General features: G+C 44.9%; 3 protein-coding genes across 3 annotated transcripts; 1 reads left to right on the forward strand and 2 right to left on the reverse strand.

Annotated features, from left to right (window-relative positions):
- Positions 1-4,225: 4,225 nt before the first annotated feature.
- Positions 4,226-9,515, reverse strand: e2f3 (E2F transcription factor 3). The gene is made up of 7 exons (XM_076051652.1): positions 9,385-9,515; positions 8,290-8,414; positions 7,344-7,587; positions 6,715-6,837; positions 6,439-6,556; positions 5,638-5,806; positions 4,226-5,144 (listed from the first exon to the last, which is right to left on the reverse strand). The coding sequence occupies exons 2-7, from the start codon at positions 8,312-8,314 to the stop codon at positions 4,885-4,887; spliced, it is 939 nt and encodes a 312-aa protein (XP_075907767.1). The 5' UTR covers positions 8,315-8,414; positions 9,385-9,515; the 3' UTR covers positions 4,226-4,884.
- A 684-nt stretch (positions 9,516-10,199) lies between these two features.
- srfbp1 (serum response factor binding protein 1) lies at positions 10,200-13,171 on the reverse strand. Its single transcript, XM_076051702.1, has 3 exons — positions 13,051-13,171; positions 12,016-12,495; positions 10,200-11,850 (listed from the first exon to the last, which is right to left on the reverse strand). Exons 2-3 carry the CDS (start codon positions 12,493-12,495, stop codon positions 10,717-10,719), a joined length of 1,614 nt encoding a protein of 537 aa, XP_075907817.1. The 5' UTR covers positions 13,051-13,171; the 3' UTR covers positions 10,200-10,716.
- Positions 13,172-13,208: 37 nt separating this feature from the next.
- Positions 13,209-24,101, forward strand: maco1a (macoilin 1a). Its single transcript, XM_076051701.1, has 11 exons — positions 13,209-13,431; positions 14,615-14,756; positions 14,963-15,089; positions 15,255-15,378; positions 15,469-15,647; positions 16,381-16,924; positions 17,049-17,207; positions 18,355-18,537; positions 18,630-18,750; positions 19,672-19,846; positions 21,942-24,101. The coding sequence occupies exons 1-11, from the start codon at positions 13,352-13,354 to the stop codon at positions 22,142-22,144; spliced, it is 2,037 nt and encodes a 678-aa protein (XP_075907816.1). The 5' UTR covers positions 13,209-13,351; the 3' UTR covers positions 22,145-24,101.
- The last annotated feature ends 800 nt before the right edge of the window (positions 24,102-24,901 follow it).

A 24,901-nucleotide genomic window follows, 5' to 3' on the forward strand; every position in this document is an offset into this window, starting at 1 on the left:
TAAAGCTGAGAGACGTGTGCAAAAATGATGTGGTACTCAAAAAAAATAATAATGATAATAATAACAAGGACCACTGAAAATAAAGTTGAAAGTCAATTCAATGATTTTTTTTTTTTTTTTATGAATCTCAGTGGGCGGGCAAGCTGTCAATTCTGTCAATTCGGGCCAGTGCAGGCCCACCCAAAGCTCCACCCCCTGGGTTTGGGACATTCCCATTGCATCACCAAATGCAAGTCGACAACACAGAAAATGTGAGCCTGAAAAGGCCGTCCATGCTCACGAGTGCATATTTTTGGAGCTGCCGTGCTGGAGTCCCAGGTGTTACTCAGCCAACGCCTCAAAGATTACCAGGTGCCGAATTTTTACTGCCGCCGCTTCACATGATGCAAACCGTGTGTAGGTGTGGAGAGATGATGTACGGTTGCTGGAAGTCCCGAGACAGTAGCTATGTCACGGAAAAGGGAGTTTCCAAATGCGTACAGTGAGTAGGCACTTTGATACTAAAGGGAGTATATATGTGTTTTTTTGTTGTTGGGTTAAATCCATTAAAAGTGAAACTAGATCTGACATTTACAGGTATGGACGGCTTTTCCTTTATTCTCCAATCTCTTGCCAGTTTTCTCAGTAATTTTCCATCCATCATTTATATAAATGTAAAGGAATGTAGATCTATTCCCGCATGGGAAAGACGACGACAAGCTTTGTGCCTAATGGTGTCTGTGAGCGGTGAGTGGGCAAAACACGGAGTGGACAGTGGTGGGAAAACGTCTTTGGACAACTCGTGCATTTGCGACGCGCTTGCACTGCGCTGAGAATGAGTCCGACGTCTCCGAGCGCGAGAGTTCATTTTAGTGCTGTTCGGCCCGGCTCAGAACTGGATGCGTCAGCGAGAGGACGTCACTTGCGAAACACACTGAACACAAGAGCTCGAGATTTTGTTTTCTTATTTTGTGATATTAACAATAAACAACAACTATTCTGAATATTTGTGAATCTCTGATGCAGCAAAGCGCGTAATCAAATTCTGCAGCAAATATTTAATGACATTAGGATGAAGTAAAATTTTAAGGATGTCTTTTTTTTTTACCCACGACTGTGTATACACTACTCTCAAAAACCACAACAAAACACGTTGCGTCTCAACAACTTGCCACGTGACGTTGGTCTCGCGATGACGGCATGGGCATGATGAAGAGCACAGTTAAAATGCGAGCTATCCTCGGGCCAGAGCGTTCAGCGGTTGGATCTCTGGATCGGACGCTCGTGTTTGTGATTTCTGCGGTTCGTCTCCCTGTCAGAGAACAGCTTGTTACACATTCGGAAAAAAAGAATTTGAAAGTAAAACAACGAACATCTGGGCGCGTGCGTGGAGGTCAAATTGAGTTCACCTCTAGCTTTCCAGCTCTCGCTTTTTGCGAGTCATGCCGTGACACACCCGACTTCCTGGCAGGTACAGATACGCAGTTCACGCACAACTTATCTGCTCAGATCAACTCAGGGTTTCCTGACTTGAACCAGAACAATCTGAGGCGAACGCACACACGCACACGCACACACACACACACTGGGCCTTTCAGCAAAAAAAAAGGAACGGAACACCACACTGGGACCGAGTGCTGCTCTCGGCAGCCTGGTCTTGCTGGGCTGCTCACTGCTCCTCGCAGACGCCTTCACCTCCACCAGCCCCAAAACTGCAGTCTGCAGACGGAGATGCCTGAAGGTGTTTCTCACGTGCGGTCATCTGCTGATCTCACGACCCGAAGCTCGCTTAGTCAGGGTGGACGGCGCGCACACACACACACACAGAGCAAAAAAAAAAAAAAAAAAAAAAAAAAAACTCCAGCTGACGAATCAAACCCCTCCCTGCTTGCCTGCCTGCTTCCCCCCCTTCATTCACAAAACCCAAAAATGTGGCTCCGGCAGCCCGTTGGCTGGCGGAGGGAGCGTGACGTAAAAAGACGGCGAGCTCTCGCGGCAGCCAATCAGAGGCCCGTAGTACGCTCACCCGCTCTCGCTCTTTGCCTCTCTCACTTTCGTGCTCCCTCTTTAACCCTTTCTTCTTTTCTTTTTTTTTGCTTCGCTCCCTCTGCTTTGTCAGTGCGTCGCATGCAGTCAAAACAGCGACGGCGGCTGCTCGGCAAAGAAGCGAGCACCGCGGCCCCAAAGCCGGACTGGAACTCCCGGAGGGGGGCGGAGCCTTACGCTGCGACTCGGTTCCGTCTCAGCCCTCTAAGCCGGGTCACCTGTGGCACATTTTGGCCGCCCGCTTCAAGGCCCCCCTTTGCGCCGTAGGTCGCCACCGGCGGCTCGTAGGCGACGGGGAAAAGCACTCTAAAAATGAAACAACCCATCGACGGATTGATCGCATGATTGACAGCTGCATCGACCGCCGTTTGACAGAGCATCTCCTGAGATAGGAAAGCGGGCTGACGTCAGGCCCGCAATCAATTTGGCCCAATTCAACGGTCACTTTGTTGTTGTTGGGGTTTTTCTTGCCGCCGCCCGGCCCTCGTCTCATTTTAATGAGCAAATTGTCGTGGCGCAGGAGGGACTAAACGCACACAAACGGACACACACACACACTCGCATGAATCAATAATGACTGTGATCCAGTGACTCTCCGTGAACTCCCGACTAAAGTGTGCCACTGTTTCAGTGAACTGGGTTGACGGCCTTGAGCGTCAGGCATTTAGAGGTCCAACACTGCCATCTATGGGCAGCGGCGGGCGCTGCGGGCTCCAGACAGATTACATCATCACAAGCTGACGGCGCTGATGGTGTTTTTCTCAGATGCTGCGCGGCTCAGACAAAGAGATGCTGAAGGGGGGAGAAGTGGACTCACAGAGAATCACGAGGGCTCAGGAAAAGTTTGCAGGTCTTCGAGAAGAGGAAACCAAATGATTTTTGTTTAAATGAAGTTTTCATTTTTTTTTCTATTTTTTTTTTTTTTTTTTTAGAAATTAGACAATATTGTTTTGGAGAAGACACCAATTGTGTATGTGACTGAATGACACAAAAGTATGCAGTTTTATGCAGATTTGTGGCATATTTGTCAAGAGCCTCCGGCAAGAGCAACCAGGTCAACACGCAGCACTTAACACTGTCCATCGAACACGTGTTCTGGAGGTTCTATGTTCTGCTCAGGTCATCTATCAATGTGTGTCAGTGCTAGCATAATAAAACGGATCAATTTTTGTTGTTGTTGTTGTTGTTTTCATTCAGGAAGAACGTGTCTCTTTATTTAAAAACTTAACAAGGTCAAGAAAATAAAAGAGAATATAATTATACATTAGTAGTAGCGTTACCAACAACAGGTCAATTATTTGCACCCAACAAAACAAGACTGCTTTTTTTTTTTTGTCACAGAAACACCACCGCACACACGCTGAGTTCATTCCACCAACAAAAGTTTTTTCCTCGTCCATTGGAAGAACGAAACATTCTCATTTGTTTTCGACACAGACACACAAGGACAGCGGCGTCGGTCTTCGACGGCTTTTCCATTAGGAGCCACATTGATTCCATCCCATCGAGCCAGAGAGGGACGGCAAACACAGCTGACTGTTTCAAAACAACCTGAACGCTGTTGATCCTTGGCGCGTCAGGTGGGGTAATACCGCCTCCTAGTGTCTGGAGGTGTACTCGTCGTGCATAGACGGTGATAAAAAAAAACAGAAAAAAACATCTATTTAGCCCTTAACCTTGCAGGCTATAAACGCCGTGCCCTGTAGTGTTGTATTAAAAGCTAGGTTATAATTCAGATATGTTAACTTTTAAATGCCAATTCATTTAGATTTCACTGCATTAAAAAAAAGCATTTCATTTTCTTTCCGAGCCGCTGCTATTTTCAACCGGTAACACAGTCAGCCGGCCTTTATTGGCAACATATTAGCTGGTGTTTGTTTTGCGTTTGAGGAGTGCCACCAGCGTGTTTGTGGAGCAGGCTCTGCTTATTTCTCCACAGAGGCGACACGACCAACGGAAAGCTGGATCCTATTAAGGCGGTTGTGTTTGTGTGTGTTTTTGCCTTGGCTTTGGCTGCGATGTCTTCCAGCTGCGCCGCCCCAACCCGACGCTGATGTGTTGAGTTGCCCCCCCGATGACAGATGGCTTCATGTGTCGCAGGAACCGCCAGCCGGTGCCAAACGTGCTCTCATCTCAGTGACCGGTCGGTCAAGCAAAAAAAAAAAAAAAAAAACCCTGACGATTATATTTATATTTTAAAAAAAAGAGGGGGTTTTAACAGAAGTGCCTCCAGGTTCCACCTGTTTTTTGGGGACGACTAAAACAGACGGAAAAGACGAGTACTGCGAGTCGCGCGGCAGTCAAGTGGAGGTTGCGTTTGCCGACTTGAACGCAGAGGAGGGGAAAAACGAGGGGGGAAAAAATAATCCTGGCTTTCAAGGAGAAAAAAAAAAACAGTACATACCTGAATGAAGGATCTCATCACAGCAGTTCAAGAGAAAAGACTGGAATCAATACGTCCTCAAATGAAACCAAAACCTGACTTATGGCTGCTTTGCTTCTTTCTTTCTTTTTTTTTTTACACACTTTTAATCACCTTCTGGTCGGTCATGTGGCTCTAGCGCCACCTGGCTTTGCTCAATGGGTTCCCTCGTAATTGTTGTACAGTGCAAAAAACAGATGAAAAAATCCATAAAACCAAGCGTGTCGAGTTTTCAGTGGCAACACCTTCTCAACATACCTGAGTGGGGATGGAACCCCAGTCACAGTATCCAAGGTAGGAAAGGGAAAAAAAAAAACTCACATTCAAATCATTACTGTATCCGGCCCTTGTTCCTGATTTTGCCAGATGTTCGTTGGCCAGAAGAGACGGAGGTGCGGTGGTGGCGGAGGTGGTGGTGGTGGTGGTGGTGTTGGGGGTTAAACAGGCAGGTCCAGGGGCATCTGCTCCGGATCCACCGAGGAGAAGAGGTCGGTGATTCCCTGCTCCTCCATCGCACTCGGCGGGCGCTCCTCTCCTCCGGGACTGAAGTTCAGGGGCGAGGTGAGGCTGAGGAAGCTCTGCCGATCGCCCTCGGCGAGGCACTGACCAGGTGGCGAGGTAGCTGCTGGCGCTTGGCGAGTTTCCTGGGCTCGCGGCGAGCCAACAGTCCCGGCGTCTGACGCGTGGAAGGCATAGTCTGAGAAAGAAAAGAATACGTTTTGAAGGACCTCAGCTTGACGCAACTGATCCTCCAAATGACTGTCCAAGAAACAGCGCACTTAGCACTCTGTTTAGAGCCTCCTTTAAAATTGTGCATGTTTGGAAAGGATTTGACTTCAGAAAGTGGAAAGACGACCTGGCACGGGGGCGCTGTTGCTTGTTTGGTATCAGTGCCATTTGTGGCTTCACAAAACGCTTGGAAAGTTTGTCTCTGCTGTAACTCTGATGTGGAGCAAAGCAGCAAACTTTGCTCCCCTTTAAGACGCACAGTATTTTTAAAATCTAAGTAACAAAATGCAGGTAGAGGATTTCAATGCAGGTGCTAGGAGTAGAATTTGGTCTCTGGCTTCTCACTGGGTTAAAGCTGATGCAGCTCACCAGATAAATGTTGCAAGCCCAATCAAACGGAGTCCGAAGGACGGTCAGGTGTGAAAACCGGATCAGAGAGGATCCAGTGCGTCTGGTTTTACCTTTGGCGTGCACGTGGAGGGAAGGAGAGACGGCCTGAGGAGAGGAGTGGTTTCCGTTGGCGGAGGCTTTCTGGCCGTTGTTGGCGTGGCAGTGGTCGGGGTTGGGGTGGTCTGGACAGAGGAACGCCTCGATGGGCCCATTTCTACTAACGACGTGGATAATAAGGCTCTGAGAAGAAGAATGAGAGCATTCATTTTGGTTGATTTCGAACCATGAGCATGAAAAAGTGGAATGGGATCAGTGATGATGTGAAAATGTGGAGATCTTTGTTGAGTTTTAAAAAAAAATATTGGAGGACAAAATACTTCATGATTACAAGGATAAATTATTGAATTGTGAATCAATTATGAAGAATATTGTCAAGCATATTTTGTCTTGTTGTTTTTTCTTTTTAATCTTGTTTCTTTTTAATCTTTTATTACTAATATTCCAGACAATCTGATGGACTGCATGGAATAGGCACGAATAAGCTTCGGCTTCAGCTTACGCCTTCTTTCGTTTACAGAGTTGTTTTATTTTTGTTGTGAGTGAATAGAACGTGCACGTTTGTTTTGGAAGGTTCTTTTTCATTTTTGTCAGTTGATTGCACAAGATTGCATTATTTTACACTGTAAACTAAAAATAAACCATTCATTCAACTACTCATTCATTCAAAGGTGCAAAAGCCACCTCTCTGAGAATGGAAAAAGAGAAAGGAAATAAAAAAAAAACTTAATTCCACCCGTGTCCTGACCTTTACAAGACACTTTTACAACAGCATGCAAAATAATACACAAAGATTCATTAACAAGAGTGACTACCTCGTCTGGATGTGGCACATTCAGATTAGTTCCTGCAGGGGCTTTGATCACAATCACAGTCTGTTCTTTGTAGTTCGGAATCCTGCTGAGGTCCTCGTACGTCAAATAAGCAAATGTGAACTTTAGGGTGAAGGTTTAAAATCCATAGAAGTGGACGTGGACACAAAAATCCAAGTTGGCCAACAGCACAGTTAAACCCAGTAATAGCTGGGGCGAGGGATGGGGGTTATTTGCATGGGAGAGCATGAAACACTGCTGAAAGGATATCTTCGATCTTGCTGGTTCTCGAACAGCTGGTAGATTTGCACCGTACAGCTTTCGATCAGTTGGTCAAGTTTCATTTCCTTCTCTTCGAGGTGTCTCAGCTCTTGTGCAAGGTCCTGATGAGTGACGGGGCCGCTGAGGGGGGAAAAACAAAACAAAAACAAAGGACATCAAAAACATTTTCTGCTGTGACAATAATGCAGAAAAAAAAACACCTCTGCTCTTCAAACCTCCATGTGATTTGGGAACTACTGGCAAGCGACAGCTCTCACATGCATTTTTAGTTGATAGGTTTTGGTTCAATGGACATTTTGACTTTCAAACCAACCGGGGGTGCGGGGGGTTTACTGTACACCTAACCTGCCAACTTGTCAAGTCATATGAAGGAAAACAAACAAACTCCAGGCATAATCAAAGGAGTAGGAACTGAGAACTACAGCAAATCAATCACAACATAAAATAATCTGCTGGAAATTGAGTTAAAACTAGTTCAAACAAGTTGTTTCTTTTCGCTTCCTGCTAAAGACAAAGCTTCATTCTCGCGCCCAGCTGGGTTTCATGTAATTTTGTCGGGGAAAAAAAACAAAAAACACGATTCGGCAAACCGTTCCTATCCGAGAGTCACATCCACTTTCACTCACAGCCACTGAACGGAGTTTTTCATTTTCTTCGTGATGAGGTGAGCACCTTCCAGGGCATTGGTGACATCATAGAGACGCCTCTTGGGGACGTTGAGAATCCGGCAGGCATAGTTCAGGTCCAGCACCCCTTGGGCGGATCTCTTCATAAGCTCGGCAAAATTCCGCGTCAGACAAACAAGCGAGGTGTCCAAGTTTGACCTTGTACTTGGACAGGCCTTCCAGGTTACGGAACTGGGGGTGGCAGCTGGGAACGGTGACGAAACAACAGAGAACGTTACTACTAGAAGCTGTTTTTTAAGATCCTGGTTTCCAAAAGTTACCTTGCAGATACACATTATATTTGCGTCATCATACGGCCTCACTTAAAACATTTCCTAATAACAGTAGTGGTGGTAATAACAACAATAAAAATAATAATATGCACTTGACATGGCAGAGCATTTAATTATTACACACATAGTGACACAAGAACGTCATTGTCTTGCAGTGCAAATTCCATATGTGTGACCAATTCCCCTGAGGGATGGTTGAGCAATCGCAGTGCCAGGAATCATTTGGTGGATCTGGTCGTTCTCCAGGTCCATTGCCACCCTGCTCGGCACTCAATGAGTCTCACTTTTTTCATACATATACAACCCGGCTCGGCATCAGACCCACAACCACTGCGCCACTGGGCTGGTAAGCTGGGATGGGGTCAGAGCAAAGGTCACCAGTGCTTCCCAGAACAGGTGGATGCTGCTGCCACACACACACACACACACACACACACACACACACACACACACACACACACACACACACACACACACACACACACACACACACACACACACACACACACACGTTTGATGCTGAACCTCTGAATGCAAACGGCCACAGGGACACGTCTAGCAGTTGGTTCGCTTTTCAGCACTGGCTTTCTGACAAATCTTTATTTGACACTTACATTCTTGAACAGCGGACGGGGACATAGGATCTGGTGACTTGTCCTCTTCGCTGGCCCCACCACCATCTTTGGGCTCCTGGGGGTTATCTACTTCCACCTCCAGCCTTTTTTTTTTTCTTTTTAACCTTATTGGGAACACAAAGCAAAACTCAAGTACGCTATCGGTCTAAAGTTTGGACATACTTCTGATGTAAAGGTTTTTCTTTCATTGTCATGACTATTTACATCGTAGATAGTCACTCAAGGTATCAAAACTATGAATGAACACATGAAATATGTAATAAACAAAAAAGGTATGAAATAACTCAAACAAGTTATTTTTTTTTAATTTTAGATGGCATAGAATAGCAAACCCTTTGTATAAAATATATATAAAAAAACATTTCGGTATTTAACTTTTTTTTTTCCTTTTGCCACATTAATCCACATATCTTGTTCTTATATTTAATGTCTTCAGTATGTATCCACAGTGTAGAAAGTAATTAAAGCTGCAAGCAGCGTTGATGGGGCTGAGCCTCGCGACCTCTGTCAACACTTCCCCCACCCCCAACACCTGCCTACGTCCCCAACACCTGCCGACGCCGGCGATCCCCTCCTGACGCGTAATAATAATAATAATAATAATAATAATGATAATAATAATAATAATAATTCCAAAAACTATGGGTCTTTCGCCCTGCGAGAGACGTGACTCGAAGCACGTTCGAGCCCCGTCGTTCGTCGGGCTCATCCCCAATAGAGAAGAAACAAGGTGTGTCCAAACTTTTGACTGGTAGTGTATATTCAGGAAGCTAATGAAGAGACCACACTGATTGCTCAAGATCCCATCATTACTTTCTCAACAGGAAACGCAAATCAAAATTGACTTGAGCTACACGTCCCTGAAATCAATAATGGCTACAATGAACATGCTGAGATCTATTTTTTGTTGCGCAGGTGTTTATTCACTAGTGTCATCATTTGGGTAATTGGGCAGATGAATGCTAACGTCTTAGCTCACGGGAGTAACTTGCAGGTTACCCGCACGTTCCCACAACTCAGCGCCGCTCAGAGAGTTGTTACGGTCATGCAAACACGTCTGACATTAGTCCTAACCGATGTACTCACACACAAGGGCCGTTGGCGAAGAGTGTTGTTGCTTGTTGGTTTGTTTGTTGTGGCACTTGAAAACTACGATGTGCAGCTGCAAGGCGCTCTGACTGAGCACAGCCAGAAGTAAAGCGACCGTCGGCTGACCGGAAATTTAAAATCGTAGCGGAAGACGTGTGCTTTCAAAATAAAAAACACACGTGTAAAGAAAAGTAAATTACTACATCCCTGCTTAAAAAAAAAAAAAAAAAAAAAAAAAATCCGGCAATTGTATTTTGATATGTCCAACGGTCACATTATAGTCCAACTTTTCAGTGTACTACTTTAGGGGGCACTATGGTTTTACGTGAACTCGGATATCACTCGGTCAATATAATATATGTGAATATCTTGTTTGTTCCTTCTTAGTCTATAAATAATTTTCTTTTATTTGTTCTTAATCAATACAATTCCATTCTCGTTTACTGTTTTGTTGCTGTGACTACATGCAAATTTCCTCAATGTGGAATTAATAATGGCTTCCTCTTCATCACATCTCGTTTCATTAGCTTGCGCCAAAATACTTTCCTTGAGATTATTATTATTATTATTTTTTTTCGAATTTTAAGATAACTTCAGTAAGATAACCTAAACGAATTTCAAACCTGTATTTTTAATATGGAGTGTAAACTAACTGCATGCAAATTAAATGTTAATTGACTAAGACAACATTGAAATTTCGTCTTTGTGACTATTACTTTCTAATCAGTGCATACTAAAAACTTGCAACTGTTAATAACTTTATATTTGTAAAAAGATACAAGAAAGAACAAAGTAGGCAAACAGAATATGCATTTTAATTTTAGGTCTTTCCTGCCAAAGATAATTTGATTTTGTTTTCTTTTTTCCCACAAAGGGTTTAAAAAGGTTTAAAAACAAGGTACATAATTTGCGGTAAATTAACAGAAAGAAAAAAATACTTGGGAAAAAAAACTGGGATGAACACCTTGAAATACAAATTCCTTTGTAACTTGTTATTTTTGAGCACATCTTTAAAATAAAATATTTCAGTTAAAGCAATTCACAACTTTAAATTAATTCACAATAAGGAATAAAACATTTGAATAATACATTTCAGGTAAAGTTTTTTTTTTCTTCTCTTTTTAATACAAAAAACAGTTTTTCATTTAATCTGAGCATTGACTTAGACTAATAAAAACATTTACAATACGCTCCTCAAGGCAGCAGACTCTTCTGTGGCTGGGAATTCATCAGAACAGTCAATGTGTACATTTGCAAAAATGTAACATGACACACGAGTCCAAACTATGATTACAACAATATTTAAAATGTGTTGTTTCAGTCATCGTCATCAAACTTAATCTTCTTTCCCTGGAAAGCCAAGATTTGTCCCTGCTGCTCTTTTCTCTTCTTACTTGCCTCCCAAGAGGGATGCAGCGCCGGTTCTGCTGAGAAGGCGGCGCCATCCCTGTGATCATTTTTCCTCGTAACACCGCCTCGGCCTCGTCCCCTTCCTCTATCGGCATGAAAGGGCTTTTCTTGGAACTTGGATTGCTTACCAAAAGCCCCTTTCGGACCATCAACACCCCTTGATTCCCCTCGGCCTCGACCTTGACCTCTGTCACCATTTCTACCCCTTCCTGCTCCCCGCCCTCTCCCAGGTTTGGATCTCGCGAGGGAAGAACAAAAAATAGAATCAAGTGATGTTACTTTCTCTCTTCTGTTCTGGTCCTCCTCCGTTTGGTCATTTTTCATGCCATTCGTTTTCTCAATTCCCATGCCTTTCTTCTTCTTCTTCTTGAATTTGCTGACTTTCCCAACAAAGAAGTCATCATCCTCTTCGCTTTCCTCTGAATGAGAGGACTGTTTGTTGAAACGCTCTTCTGTGCTGTCATCAAAGTACTCTTTCTCCTCTTCAGCAGATGAGTCTAAATCACTCTCTTCTTCAGATTCAGCCTGAATATTGTGTTTTTCTTTCACTGTTGGTGCATTTCTCACAACATCCTTTACTTCATTATTTTTAGCAGTGGCTGCCCTCACTGCGTTCACAGGAGGAATTTCTCTTTTATCGTCATTACCAACAGTTTTTTCAGCAGACTCAATCACTGTCCTCGTTTCTTTGCTGGGTTCAGTCGGGACTACATCAAGAGTGCTTTTTAACACACTATTCCCTTCCTCAATGTCCATGGGTTTCTGTTCCCCCACTTTAATGTCTTTTTGATTTACACTCTTGTTCTCTTTCTTTTTGTCTGACTTTACAATCACTTTTCCAGCTTTGTTTTGCTCTTTTTCCTTTCCACCCCTTTTCCGGTCTTCTTTGAAGAGCGCCACAGCAGCTTTTATATCTTTAATCTTCTTGTTAAACTGAGGGTGAGTGGCGATGCGAGCAATGGCTCGATCTGAAGCAGTCGACTTTGGGTTCTTGCACTCCTGTTCAAAGTTCAGATTCTTCTGCAAGGCTGTTTTGGTCACCTGGCGATAAAAAGAATTGAAAAACACATCAACAATGAACTAAAGTCATAATTTTGAAGGATATGTGGACAAGTGAACCTATCTTTGATTTATTTTTTTTCTAGTGGGAATAACGTATTGGACCAACATATTGTGGAATGCTTGAGTGTAGTCTATAAGACCTACCTTGTCTGGCAAGAGGGCCTTCATGGCATGGATTTCCTCCAGCAGTCTGCCAGCTCTTCGTTGGTTCCTCTCAATATCAGCCTCTTTGCCTTTCTTATTCTTTAACTTGCCAATCTGTCGAGTCAGCTTCCTAATGATCAAAGCTCTCACCCTCTTCACCTCTTTTCTCATCTTCACCACCTCATTGTTCACATTTAGGCTGTCTGATGGCTTCTTTTCTTTCGGCTCCCCAGGCAGTGGGGTATCCTTCTTTGTTTTATCCAAAGTCTGTTTGGTGTCCTCTTCTTTCTCATCCCCATTTTCATGAGATGCATCTTCGGGTTCTTCATCACCATCATCTTCCTCACTCCCGGAACCATCCTCGACAGACTCCTCTGCTGCTGCTGCTGCTCCTCCTTCTTCTTCTCCCTTCTCCTCTTCCATCTCTCTATCCTCCTCAGAGAGGACAGTTGTTTCCCCTTCCTCCTTAACAGGTATCATCTGTTGAACCATAAACACCACAGCGGTTAGACAAAGTAACAATTACATCGGGTAGTTAAAACAACACTGTGGTTTCTCTGCCTAAAAATGATGCGTGCAAACGTTTCAGAAAAACTATCAACAAACACAAATACACTTAATACATACCATACATATACAGTAAATCAATTCTAATAATGAATTCATTCCTTACACAAGTATGCGTAAAATATTATGGACCGTCATAGATACGTACCATGTTTTACATAGAGCAGAACGGCAGTTTAAGTATCCGCACTGGCGATGGACTTTGCAGATTCAGTTTGTTACGTTCGTCAACAACGGACTGAACCTCGATTTATCAAAGGACGTATGTTGTACTTTTCCAGTGCTAAAAAGCGTATCCATGTTGGATCAACACACAGAAAAACAAACGTGGAGTCAGCATGGTTTTGGATTAACTCCGTGAAAACATGGGAAACGCAGGCCCGTTTAACACATAAAACACATTAACGAAACGAAATCGACAGCGTTTGGCAAAAAAAGTCGAAAACAAACCAGTATTGTCACACTTACCGCTCTAAACGTGGGTATGAGATGTTTAAACTAAACGACACATCTCGCCTCGACGGAAGCGGCCATGTTTTTCCGACGTCGCAGCCCCGACGGCGTGACGTCAGACGTCGGCCGGAGGACGCAGCGTGTCGTGAAAGGGGGAGGGCCTTTCGCGGACTGTTTTTATTTATTTCTTTGTTTCATGTGCATAAAACAACAACAATGGAGGATAATTGAAGAAGTGTGAATATTAGGATGAGCGAATGACATTTCCAGTCGCCGTCACCGTCACCGATATCTCAAGTGAATCAACAGGGGGAGGATGAAGCGGCGCAATGCGGACTGCAGCAAACTCCGACGGCCGTTAAAACGGAACCGAATCACCGAGGGTATATATAGCAGGTACAAAAAAGGGGCTGGTGAGACGTTATTGTATAACAATGGCGCCACTCTGCATATGTCAATACGGGTCTGCCAGCCTCTGCTACATTCACATAAAAGCGCGCCGGGTTTTCTCGCTACAGATGGAGCTAGCGGTAACAGAACGTGCCCGTGGTATTGTTGTAATAATAGGCCGTAGCGTTAGTTATGTGGCATCTTGTGCAGGATAGTCGCCGACTAGGTGGTTGAACATTTCGGCATAATTGCAGTGGAAATGTGGCTGTAGGACACTGTGCTCGTAATAATGGCTTATAACACATTCCGCTCGGCGGGAATCCCTTTTAGTCCATTCAAAGCATGAGCACGGAGTTACAACGATAATCGAGCCGCAGCTTGAGATGACAGGACAGCAGCAATGTCAGAGAGAGACGCTCGTTTTGGAGTCCGGGGTGACGCCGCCGGGTGGGAGGGGGTGCCGCGGGTTTGTCGCCAGTGCTTTGTCTGACAGAGGTGTTTCAGCACTCATTCTCAGAAATCGCAAAAAAAAAAAAAGATAATAATAATAATAATAATAAAAAATAATAATAATAATAATGTACATATTTTTTTTTAAATGCATCACTATCGATTTTAAATTTTCAGGAAAAATAAAACAAAAGCAGTTATTTCAGTAGCAGGTAGGCTTGAAAGAAAAATTTGCATACATTTTTGCACTCACTGATTGGTGGCAAGCATGAGAGAGAAAACCAGCTGTGCTTTTCAAACATGTCAGGACATGGCAGTGTCGTGTCCAGTGCACGTTTGGGTGAACGTCATTTAGAGCATACAGCACATATTACAGTGTCATTTCTGACAACAACATGCATGGCAATTTTAAAGTACCCATGTTTGTAAAAAAAAAAAATTGCCTGAAATTTTCCTTTTTTCATCTAAATGTCCGTTCAGACTATTAAGTGTTTTCTGCTCGCAGGCTCACAGGGAGGAACTGGGGCCTGTTTTATGATAGAATCTAATCATCGGCAAACCCAGTTGACATGTCATCACCATAAACACCGGACTGTTGCGTAAACCCAACATGCAAATGCGTCACACCGTCTAAATCAGCTGATAAAAGTGTTTGGCCACCTCTTTATTCAAGTCCCCTTGTTAGTTCTCTATTTCTGCCTTTGTTTACATCACTGCCTTTAATTCCCTCCTCCCGCAGCACCTTCCTCTACCTGAAGTTCCTGGTGGTGTGGATCTTAGTTCTGCTGGCCGACTTTGTGCTCGAGTTCAGGTTCGAGTACCTCTGGCCCTTCTGGCTCTTCATCCGAAGTGTCTACGACTCTTTCAGATACCAGGGACTGGTAAGAGCTCGCTCTCTTTTCTCCCCCCGACACGCACAACTACACATTCTACATTAGTCTTAAGAGTGATTATATGTCACTGTAAATGAATGATGGGGCCTTGGAATGCACACGTGCGTGTTTCCGGCAACCGAAATAGACACCACAGTATCTGCGCGGCATTGTCGTGGCGTATTTAATTATTGATGGCCTTCTCCTGCTCTTAGGCGTTCTCCGTCTTCTTCGTGTGTGTGGCGTTTACGTCAGACATCATCTGCCTTCTCTTCATCCCCGTCCAATGGTTGTTTTTTGCTGCCAGCACCTACGTATGGGTCCAGTATGTCTGGCACACAGGTTGGTCTCGCGTTTTCTCCACGTTCTGTTATATTTTTGTCTTTTCTTTCTCATGAGCCAACAGCCGTCTTCACCTTGAAGAAAACAGTCACGGCTGCCAAGTTTTCCTAAAGAGCGCCTTTTTTTTTTTTCAAATTTTTAACCATCTCCTACTTTTTTCTGCAGAGAGAGGCGTCTGTTTACCGACGGTGTCCCTTTGGATTCTGTTTGTGTACATTGAGGCCGCCATACGGTTCAAAGATCTGAAGAACTTTCATGTGGACCTGTGTCGACCTTTCGCCGCTCACTGGTAACGATAGAAACGGCCGCTGCGGGAGAACGAACGTGCGCTCGCGCCCGGGCACAAACACTGTCACGAACGTTCTGCTTCCGTCCCCAGCATCGGCTACCCGGTGGTGACTCTGGGCTTCGGCTTCAAGAGCTACGTCAGCTACAAGATGCGACTGAGGAAACAGAAGGAGGTGCAGAAGGAGAATGAGTTCTACATGCAGCTCCTGCAGCAGGCGCTACCCCCAGAGCAACAGATGCTGCAGAGGCTGGAAAGAGAGGCAGAGGAGGGTGAGCCATTGGCACGGAGGAATGATACACGGCACACTGATCGTGCCAGTGGAATTCATTCATTGATGAGCGCATGCAGGGGCGTGTTTTAGCAGAGAGCAGCTTCCCTTCCAGAAACCTGCTGATTTCTGCTCTCTGCAAAGGAACTAATGGCTCATTAACATTTGAATTTCACTCACATGGCGTAGCTGTCGTAAACTTAAAACAGAAATGCTGCGTGCATCCGGTTCTGCACCAAGACGCTAATAAATGTTACAATGCGCAACCCCGTAAAAGTAAACCAGACCCAATTTCTCCCACAACGCATTGAGTGCCACCCCTACAGGCGGCATCGCATGACTATTCCCGGTTGTTCCTGCACGCGCACACCTCTAGACTGGAGGCGGCCGAGAGGCTTTTGCATTAACGAAGCTGTTCAATGCCCACTCGACCCTCTTGCCAAACAAAGTCAATTCATAACTGAAAAAGAAACTGAGGATGAAGCAAACGAGCCTGAAGGCCAATTATTAACCCTGATGAAGCAGCTTGCTAACCATTTAATGATTTAATAGCACAGCAAGCTATTTCAGTGAATGATTGGTCTAGATGTTAAGAGTACCTCTATATTTTAGTTCACCTTGTAGGGGGAAAAAAAACAAAAATCAAAGTTTTTTTGACCATTTTACCGGTTACCTGTTACTGTTTACGAATTATTCACAATCAGAGTCATTTATCCTGTCCTGCTCTCCTCCAGCCGCCCTCGCCAAAGGGATCTCGGAGGCGGAGCCCTCGGTGATATCCCAAAACGGAGCGCCCCCTGGGAAGAAGAACGCCGCGGCACCGTTGCCCGAGCTGGAGTACCGGGAAAAAGTGAAGGACAGTGGCGGCAGGGAGGGCAAAAAGCAGAACGCAGTGGGGATCAACAACAACAGCATCATGCACGTGCTGGACTCCAAACTGCAGGAGGCGGAGTACATGGAGAACTACAGCGGTGCCAAGAGACTGAATAACGAGTTGGCGGGCGAGGGCGACGCCAACGCGCACGCCGCCGCCGGCGCCTCCGCCTCCAAGGAGGAATCGGCGGGGGCGGGGAGGAACTACAGAAACAGCGGTGGGGGCGGGGCCGGCGTCTCCAACTCCTCGCCGCGGAACCACAGCGCCTCCAACGGCAGCGTGCCGCCGGGCTCGTCGGGCGGCAAGAACGAGAGGAAGCAGAAGGGGGCGGGGAAGAACCAGAAGGACCACGTGGAGAACTGCATCCCCAACAACCAGCTGGGAAAACCAGACGCGCTCATACGGTAAGACGCCACTCCTCCGAAAAAACTTTAAGGGACTTTTTTTCTGCTGTGTTTTTTTTTCTTTTTTTCCTTCCCTTCCCATCCAAAGATGTCGTCACCCCTCCTTCTCGTTGTCACCGGGCAGGCTGGAGCAGGACGTGAAGCGTCTGAAAGCGGATCTGCAGGCCAACAGGCAGCTGGAGTCGGAACTGCGGAGTCAGCTCTCCTCCCTGAGCAGCCAGGACCGCAGCCTCCGCTCGGAGCTGGGCCAGCTCCGCCAGGACAACGAGCTGCTGCAGAACAAGTAGGTGCTTCCACGGGGCCACTTGGAGTCCGTAACCCCAAATGAACGACATTTTCCCGGAACCCCACGTGTGAATGCGGCAAGCCGAGATGTCCAGAATATTTGTACTTATCCACTTATCTTTGTGTTTGGCAGAGGACGTAGAAAAGGTATAGAAGCAATATCCCCCATATTATGGCCACAGATATCAGACTGGCACCATCGCACTACTCTTTAGCTCCATACTGTTCACCCTGTTTGGAAATAATAGGAAAAACAACTGAACTTTCTAATCACACAAGACATTGCTTCCAAACAAATGGAAGGCTAGATAAACAGTCTGGTTCCAGGGGGTGATCAACGCAATGGGCCTGTCTATTAGAACATGCAGGTGAAGGCAGATGAGGTGATCCAATCATTTATTGTCTGGGATATTGTTTGAATTGGTTTCTCTGATGAAAAGAGAAGAAATAAGATAAAGGGTCAATACTGTAACAATCCACACTAAACAATCAAACATGTTTAGAATAAGGAGTAACCATCAGAACATAAAGAGGCAGCACATAAATCAGATTCTAAATACAGATAAATTCACATTTCATGTACTCAGTACAAACAATAATGCTGCCACTCCTGACATGCGGCCAGCAAGCTCCTTTATGTTTGTGTTGAGCTGGCTTCCTGTATAGACTTGAGCTCCACCCCTCCTTGGTCGTAATGGATGCAGGTGGAGGAAGGGGAAGTACGAAGGTGCAAGGAGGAGGGGATTTTCCACTAATCAACCCGACAGTTATCCATCCTCAATGGTTCAGGAATGACAGCAATATTTTGCAACCGTAGCTGAATGCAGACAAAATGCCTTTGCTCCGTCTTTTGGAACATAAATTACAAGAAGATATGTCGATGACCCGCGTAAACCATGTCGTTTTTAAAATTTGCGTTCACTGACTGCAATCCTGGACATAAAAAACAGCAGATTTTGTTATTTTTTTGGTTCAGCATGTTATAATAGGAGGAATCTCATCTCACTGGGGATGAAGCTCGATGCTAGCCCCAAAGACAGCTCATCCTGCACAGACACATATCATCTAGTTGAAATATCGCATAGCTGTTGGACGCGCGTGAAAGAGACGTGACAAAAATGATTGAAATGGATGGAACTCCTCAGGCTGCACGGGGCCATCCAGGCCAAGCAGAAAGACAAGCAGACCATCTCCCAGCTGGAGAAGAGGCTGAAGGCCGAGCAGGAAGCCCGCGCCCTGGCTGAGAAACAGCTGGCCGAGGAGAGGAAGAGGAAGAAGATCGAGGAGGCCACCGCCGCCAGGGCCGTGGCGTTGGCCGCCGCCACCAGGTGCGGCAAATACACGCAGACGTGCAAGAAAATAATTCACCAAATTACATTTGCGTGAATGTGTCACTCTGCTCTTGTCTCCCGTCCAACAGGGTGGAGTCCACCGACTCTTTGCGAGGACGCATCCGAGAGCTGGAGACCGAGTGCAAGAAGCTCAGCATGGACGTGAAGCTGAAGGAGGAGCAGATCCGGGATCTGGAGGGCAAATGTCAGGTGAGGAGAAACCAGTGCACGGCAACAATTGGACCACCCGCAGATTAACAATCATCACCGGTCGTATTTTCAATTGTTTTGAATGAGTGTTAAAAAAGGTCACTGTAATCAGAATCAGAATCAGAATCAGAAATACTTTATTTATCCCGAGGGAAATACTTTTCGTAACAGGGTTCCAGTCAACTTGAGAAATGTACATAAAATATAGAAGCATGCAATAACTAAGTAAAAATAATAAAAACAGTAGAACATTTAAGAACCGGCTATTTTCCTTAGTGCAAAGCTGACAGAAGAAAATTGGCATAGTGCCAAGTGCAAATTTAACAATAAAAATAAAATAAAAATAAAGAGCATATAACTATAAGATACTGTAAAATTTGGATGTATGCATGTGGATGTATATGGCAGACAGTGATTTTACAAGGAGGAATTGTACAGTGATTGCCACAGGAAGAAAAGATCTTCTGTGGCGCTCGGTCTTTGAGGTGGGAAGTCTAAGTCCCCTGGTCCGTGTGCTTCTGTGTTGGGCCAGGAACTGATGGAGTGGGTGGGTGGTATTTTCCAGAACACTTCGCAGTTTCTGAAGCATACGTCTCTCCATCACTGACTCCAAGGAGTCCAGCTTCACTCCAATGACGTCAACAGCTTTGCGGATGAGTTTGTTGAGCCTGTTTGAGTCTGCGACCTTCAATCTGCTGCCCCAGCACACCAAAGCAAACAAGATAGCACTTGAGACCACAGACTCATAAAACATTCTCAGCATAGTCCAGCAGATGTTAAATGACCTAAGCCTCCTCAGGAAGTAGAGGCGGCTCTGGCCTTTTTTAAAAAGGGCATCGGTGTTCCGAGCCCAGTCCTTAATGAATTAAGCACTTATTCTCCTCTAATTCCATTTCTTTCCCCGCCTCTTGTCTCGTGCAGGAGCTGAGGAAGTACAAGGAGAACGAGAAGGACACGGAGGTCCTGATGTCGGCGCTGTCGGCCATGCAGGAGAAGACTCAGCACCTGGAGAACAGCCTGAGCGCTGAGACCAGGATCAAGCTGGACCTGTTCTCCGCTCTGGGTGACGCCAAGAGGCAGCTGGAGATCGCACAGGGTAGCTGTCTGTTTGTTTCGTTCATTCTTCTTCCTCCTGTCATCATCAGGTGTGAACATTCTGTTGAAGATTTGCTCAGAAGCAGCTGCAGTTCAGAAACTTCCTTCGATTTGTGCCGACAATTGTGCAGTTTTGGCAAGGTTCAGTCACTGTCAACCATCAGCAGCAGCTGATGTGGCAGACAAATGCTACACTGGCCAAGAATAATGCATACATTTCACCCTTTCATTACTTGGATCTCTTCCTATTTGGCCAAAAAAGCATTTTGTCTCACTCCCCAGTCGTTCCATTAGCAAGTTGCTAACTGCTAGTGAGTTTCACACCATCCACACCCCATTCTCTCTTTTGCCAACTCATCTAAAGTTTTGCTTTGACCTAATGGAAACACACCTAGTGGAAACCGAGTTGTGTTAGAGCACAAATGGCTTTTGGCGTCGACACCACATCATCATCAGCATAATGGCAAAACAAAATAATCAATACACCAGCAGTGAAAGACGCCACGGTCGCTTATTTATTTCTAACCTATCGCCCCAGCCAATCGGTAACCATATGCTTGGACACCATTCATTGTATCTGTTTTGGAGACGTCAATCAGCCATTGGCCCCAGGATGCACCACAAACTCTCTGCTTCTCCATCCATTAGTTAGACATTGAATTCATTGGTGACACGGTGGCGCAGTGGTTAGCGCTGCCGCCTCACAGCAAGAAGGTCGTGGGTTCGATTCCGGGCCTGGGACCTTTCTGTGTGGAGTTTGCATGTTCTCCCTGTGTCTGCGTGGGTTCTCTCCGGGTTCTCCGGCTTCCTCCCACACTCCAAAAACATGCATGTGAGGTCAATTGAAGACTCTAAATCGTCCGTAGGTGTGCATGTGAGTGTGAATGGTTGTTTGTTTCTGTGTGGCCCTGCGATGAACTGGCGACTTGTCCAGGGTGTCACCCTGCCTTCGCCCTATGACAGCTGGGATAGGCTCCAGCAGACCCCCGTGACCCTGAGCTCGGGACTAAGCGGGTATGGAAAATTAATAAATGAATGAATTCATTGGGTGTGTCCAAACTTGACTGGTAGTGCACATCACCGTTGCTTTCTTTCGGCAGCTCAGTCGGTGGTCATGAGTCTTTGAGAAAAGTCTTTGCTTTGATCCTCTGGTGTGTTTGACTGGCAGGTGAGTGCTTTTGCTTGAGTAGCGTGTACAACGTCACCCGAGCCGGCTGTTGCCACCGTCACACCCAGAGGATCTGCCGCCGTTAATGCGCTCAAAGTGTGTTTGACACGATTTGTCTGTTCAAAGAAGTCGTGTCGCTGGTCATATCCCCCTACTGCTTTGTTCTTTCCCACGTTAATTACCACAAACTGCTCTGAATTATCCACGGCTAAGTCTTAAGTGCCACCAGATACTTTGTCAGCACGAGTTGCAAGGACCTGCTTGGGCGAAAGATGAGAATGAGTGAATCATTTCTCCTTGGAACATAGCGGCTCAAATCTTTGGCTCGTGATTCACTTTGATGTTGATTCAGTAGGACACACAGGTGACAGTTGCACCCAAACAATTCCCCACTTGCTAATTATAATTCAGCACCTGTGCAGCTTCATTAAAATGGGAAAAAATATTCCGAGCCTTTTAAATGAGTTTTTAAAGGTCCAGTGTATAAATTGTTACAGGAAGCCCAGTATTTAAGTTTGTGTTTTCAACATGTTTTGAGCCGCTGCACATTTCTTACATTGAAAAAATTACACTTTACTGCCTAATATTGACAATATAGTCTCTGGATGTATTTATACTCACTCAATGTGAAACCTGGGCCTGTGTAGTTGCTGATATTCGGGGAGGAATTGAGGGAGGAAAATAGGCTTTCATCCCTTTGAACGCACAGTCACTTCACAATGGAGTGTTCTTATTTTCGGGGGGGCATTATCTCGTGGTAGGTACACTAGTGTGCTGCTTAACAGTGGATGATAAGTGGTTGAAAATGTTAAGCTTTTGCCAATATAAAAATCATAAATCAAAGACAAATTTTTACACACTGGACCCTTAACTCTGAAAGCCCTCTGAAATCTCCACATCGCTGACTGGCTCCCCTCTGCCAATGCAGGCCAGATCCACCAGAGGGAGCAAGAGATCGCCGAGCTGAAGCAGAAGATCGCCGAGGTGATGGCGGTGATGCCCAGCCTGTCCTACTCGTCGGACGGCAGCAACCTGAGCCCCGTCACCCCGCACTACTCCTCCAAGTTCATGGACAATAGTCCCTCCTCCCTGGACCCCAACGCCTCAGTCTACCAGCCCCTCAAGAAGTGACTGTGACACCCGCCGCACCGTTGTCAGACAGAACATCGTTTCAGGTTTTGCTTTTGGTTGGTTGTTGTTTTTGTTTGTTTGTTTGTTTGTTTTGGTCGCAGCCCCTGGTCATTTTTACTCTCTAAAGTACCACACGATACAAGCCACAGTCCGTCCATGAAACGAGTTTGGCTCTGGTTTAAGTTTGATTAAGAGATTTTTTTTTATTTATTTATTTTGTCCTCGAGGGGTTGTGTTGTGTTTTTGTTTTTTTTGTCAAGCTTTGGGCTTTCAGCTGATATAGACTGTGCAATCTTTTGAAGAGGGCCAGATGTTTATCAGAAGAGCCATCACTTCTTTCTTTTTTTCCTTTTTGTTTGTCTTGGTGTCTGCCCACACCTTCACCACCATATTTCCTTCTACAGTGAAGGGTTTTTTTCTTCGCAACTTAGCATTCGGAAACAATTTCAGTTCAGGTTTGCGTCAAAAGGCTCAATTGTAAAGCTACAGTCCTACCAGAGATACATGAATGTAAAATGATTCATGTTTTTAAATGCCACTGCTCTCTTAAATCAGCAAATTGTTTTGTAAGATTTCAGTTGGCGTTGGATGTTTCAAAAGCCCGTCTGCTCCCTTGGTGCTGGTTTCGCAAAGCCTCCGAGATAATCGGGAAATCTGACTGAGCAGACTCAATCCCGCCGGTTCCTGAACTAAACAAACTACTGCTACATTGGACCTGGCACTGCCAAAATATCACATTAATATTCACCTGATTGCTGCAATTGCCTCCCCTCTGCCTCTGGACCAAATTATTGCCCGCTAGGCTCATATCGTTCAGCTGATTTAATGATGTCGAGGTAACCGGTTGTTGCCGATTATTTGCAGAATTTTTACAGTGCCTTGCAGTTTTATCATTTTCAAGGTTTTCAAAAAACCCCACACACACACGCAAGTCCTGGAGTCTCAGAGCATCAGACCTCCAAGCGTTTGTTTGTTTTTTCTGATTTATCTGGGTTCCATTCGCAGCGCGCGCACACACACACACACACACACACACACACATTCTTTCAACCTTAACATTCAAAGGCTAAACAGGCATCTGGGGCATTTCTTCATTTATCTGTTTGTTTGTTCTTTTTTTCAGTGAGTCAATCTGAATACAACAGGCTCAAAGGGAAGTCATTGTGCTCTGACACAGTCTTGGTTTTTGTCAGACACCAGCCAAACTGATTGTCTATCATTATGCCCAAGAGTTGGCATTTAGTTGTTTACAACAATGTACATGGACATGCTGAGGAATGTTTTCTTTCTCTGTCTCATTTCAGTTCTTAAGTGCCAAGTGTTGCTGTTGCGTTTTCATCCAGACTTTGATCGATGTAGCTCGCATAATGTTTACGTTGACAGAGGATTTGCTGTCTTGTTTTGTTTTCTTCTGTCATGTGAGCATATTCAGAGGGTGTTGTGTTTACAAGGTTCAAGCCTGCTCGCAATGACGCGGCAGACAGTCAGTCGGACCGATTGTGTTATTCACATATTTATTTATTTGACAAAGGCTTCTGTTAAGTTACACATCCTCGATAGTTCTCCTTCATATCAGGTTGATTTCCTGTGGGGTTTTTTTGCGTAACAGGAAGGATTCTGTGAAAGTGTTGTGATGGGAAAAGGTTAACCTCCCTCCCCCATGAATTATTTACCATGTCGTGCTGTCATGTTGCCTCTCTCGGAGAAAAAAAAAAAAAAGTATTTTTTTGGTGATCGCTCTGGTGTTGTGAATTCAGTTTTTCAACTTGCTTTTGTAAGTTTGTGTAGAAGAAGGAAAAAGGTTTTAAAAGGTGCTTTTTTTGTTTTATCTTTTTTGATTGTTCCACCAAGTTCATTTTTCTTTGACCCGAAGTGACGGCGACAGTGTCGCACTTTTCACTTTGGCCATCGTCACAATTAAAGAAAGTCTTGCTGGTGGCAGTGCAAGCTGTTCAGTCTGTATGCGTCATAGTCTGTTCCACCCTAATAATTGTCAGCTACAACTATGAATCACATCATGTATACAACTTCACAGGGTGGCCTCGTTATTCTACAGATCAAAAAATTGTAGATTTAGCACTGTTCACGGCCTTCCTTGAAAACACTTGACATTAGCTTCCTGCTAAAATTGTTGTAATTTTTTTATTTCTCTGTGCCCTCCTAGGAGAGCGACCAGTTCCCTTGTGACATAACAAAGGGCCTCTTGCCATTCATTTCTGTTTTAGCGCTCGCTTTCTGATAAGCAGGGCAAGCTAAAGAAGTAAGAGATGGATGTTGCTTGTTTCTAGCTAGTCTGTAGCAGTTGTAGCATCACCAAAGAACACGTTTTATTTGACTTAAACATGTTCAAGCTTTAGGTTACCTCACAAACTTGCCAGGTGGCAACATAAATCCTGTTGACATTCCTACATCTACAACCGACGGTCTTTCCAGCGCTGAAAGGAAAAAATGTGGTTTCTCTGTGAGCGGGTTTTGGCGTTGCCTTCAGGTGCTCTTTGTTTCTTTACCGGTCAGAGAGAGAATCTCAACAAGTTACGTTTGGGTCCATCCAGCAACTATAGTATCATTTGCCAATCATACAAAAAGGTGACAGGACAGAATTTATTTGTTATGTTTAAACCTTTATGGCAGTGATGTCAACAAACAAACAAACAAAAAAGACACATTAAAGAACATAAAATATTGATGTGGGAAAACAGCAGTTGCCAGTTTAAAATAGAAATATTTTTTGAAATAACAGCAAAAAAAATCTGATAT

Source organism: Nelusetta ayraudi, unplaced genomic scaffold (genome assembly GCF_046127955.1).
Source record: "Nelusetta ayraudi isolate G7.1 ecotype Tasmania unplaced genomic scaffold, CSIRO-AGI_Nayr_v1 ptg000135l, whole genome shotgun sequence".
Classification (NCBI taxonomy): Eukaryota; Metazoa; Chordata; class Actinopteri; order Tetraodontiformes; family Monacanthidae; genus Nelusetta; species Nelusetta ayraudi.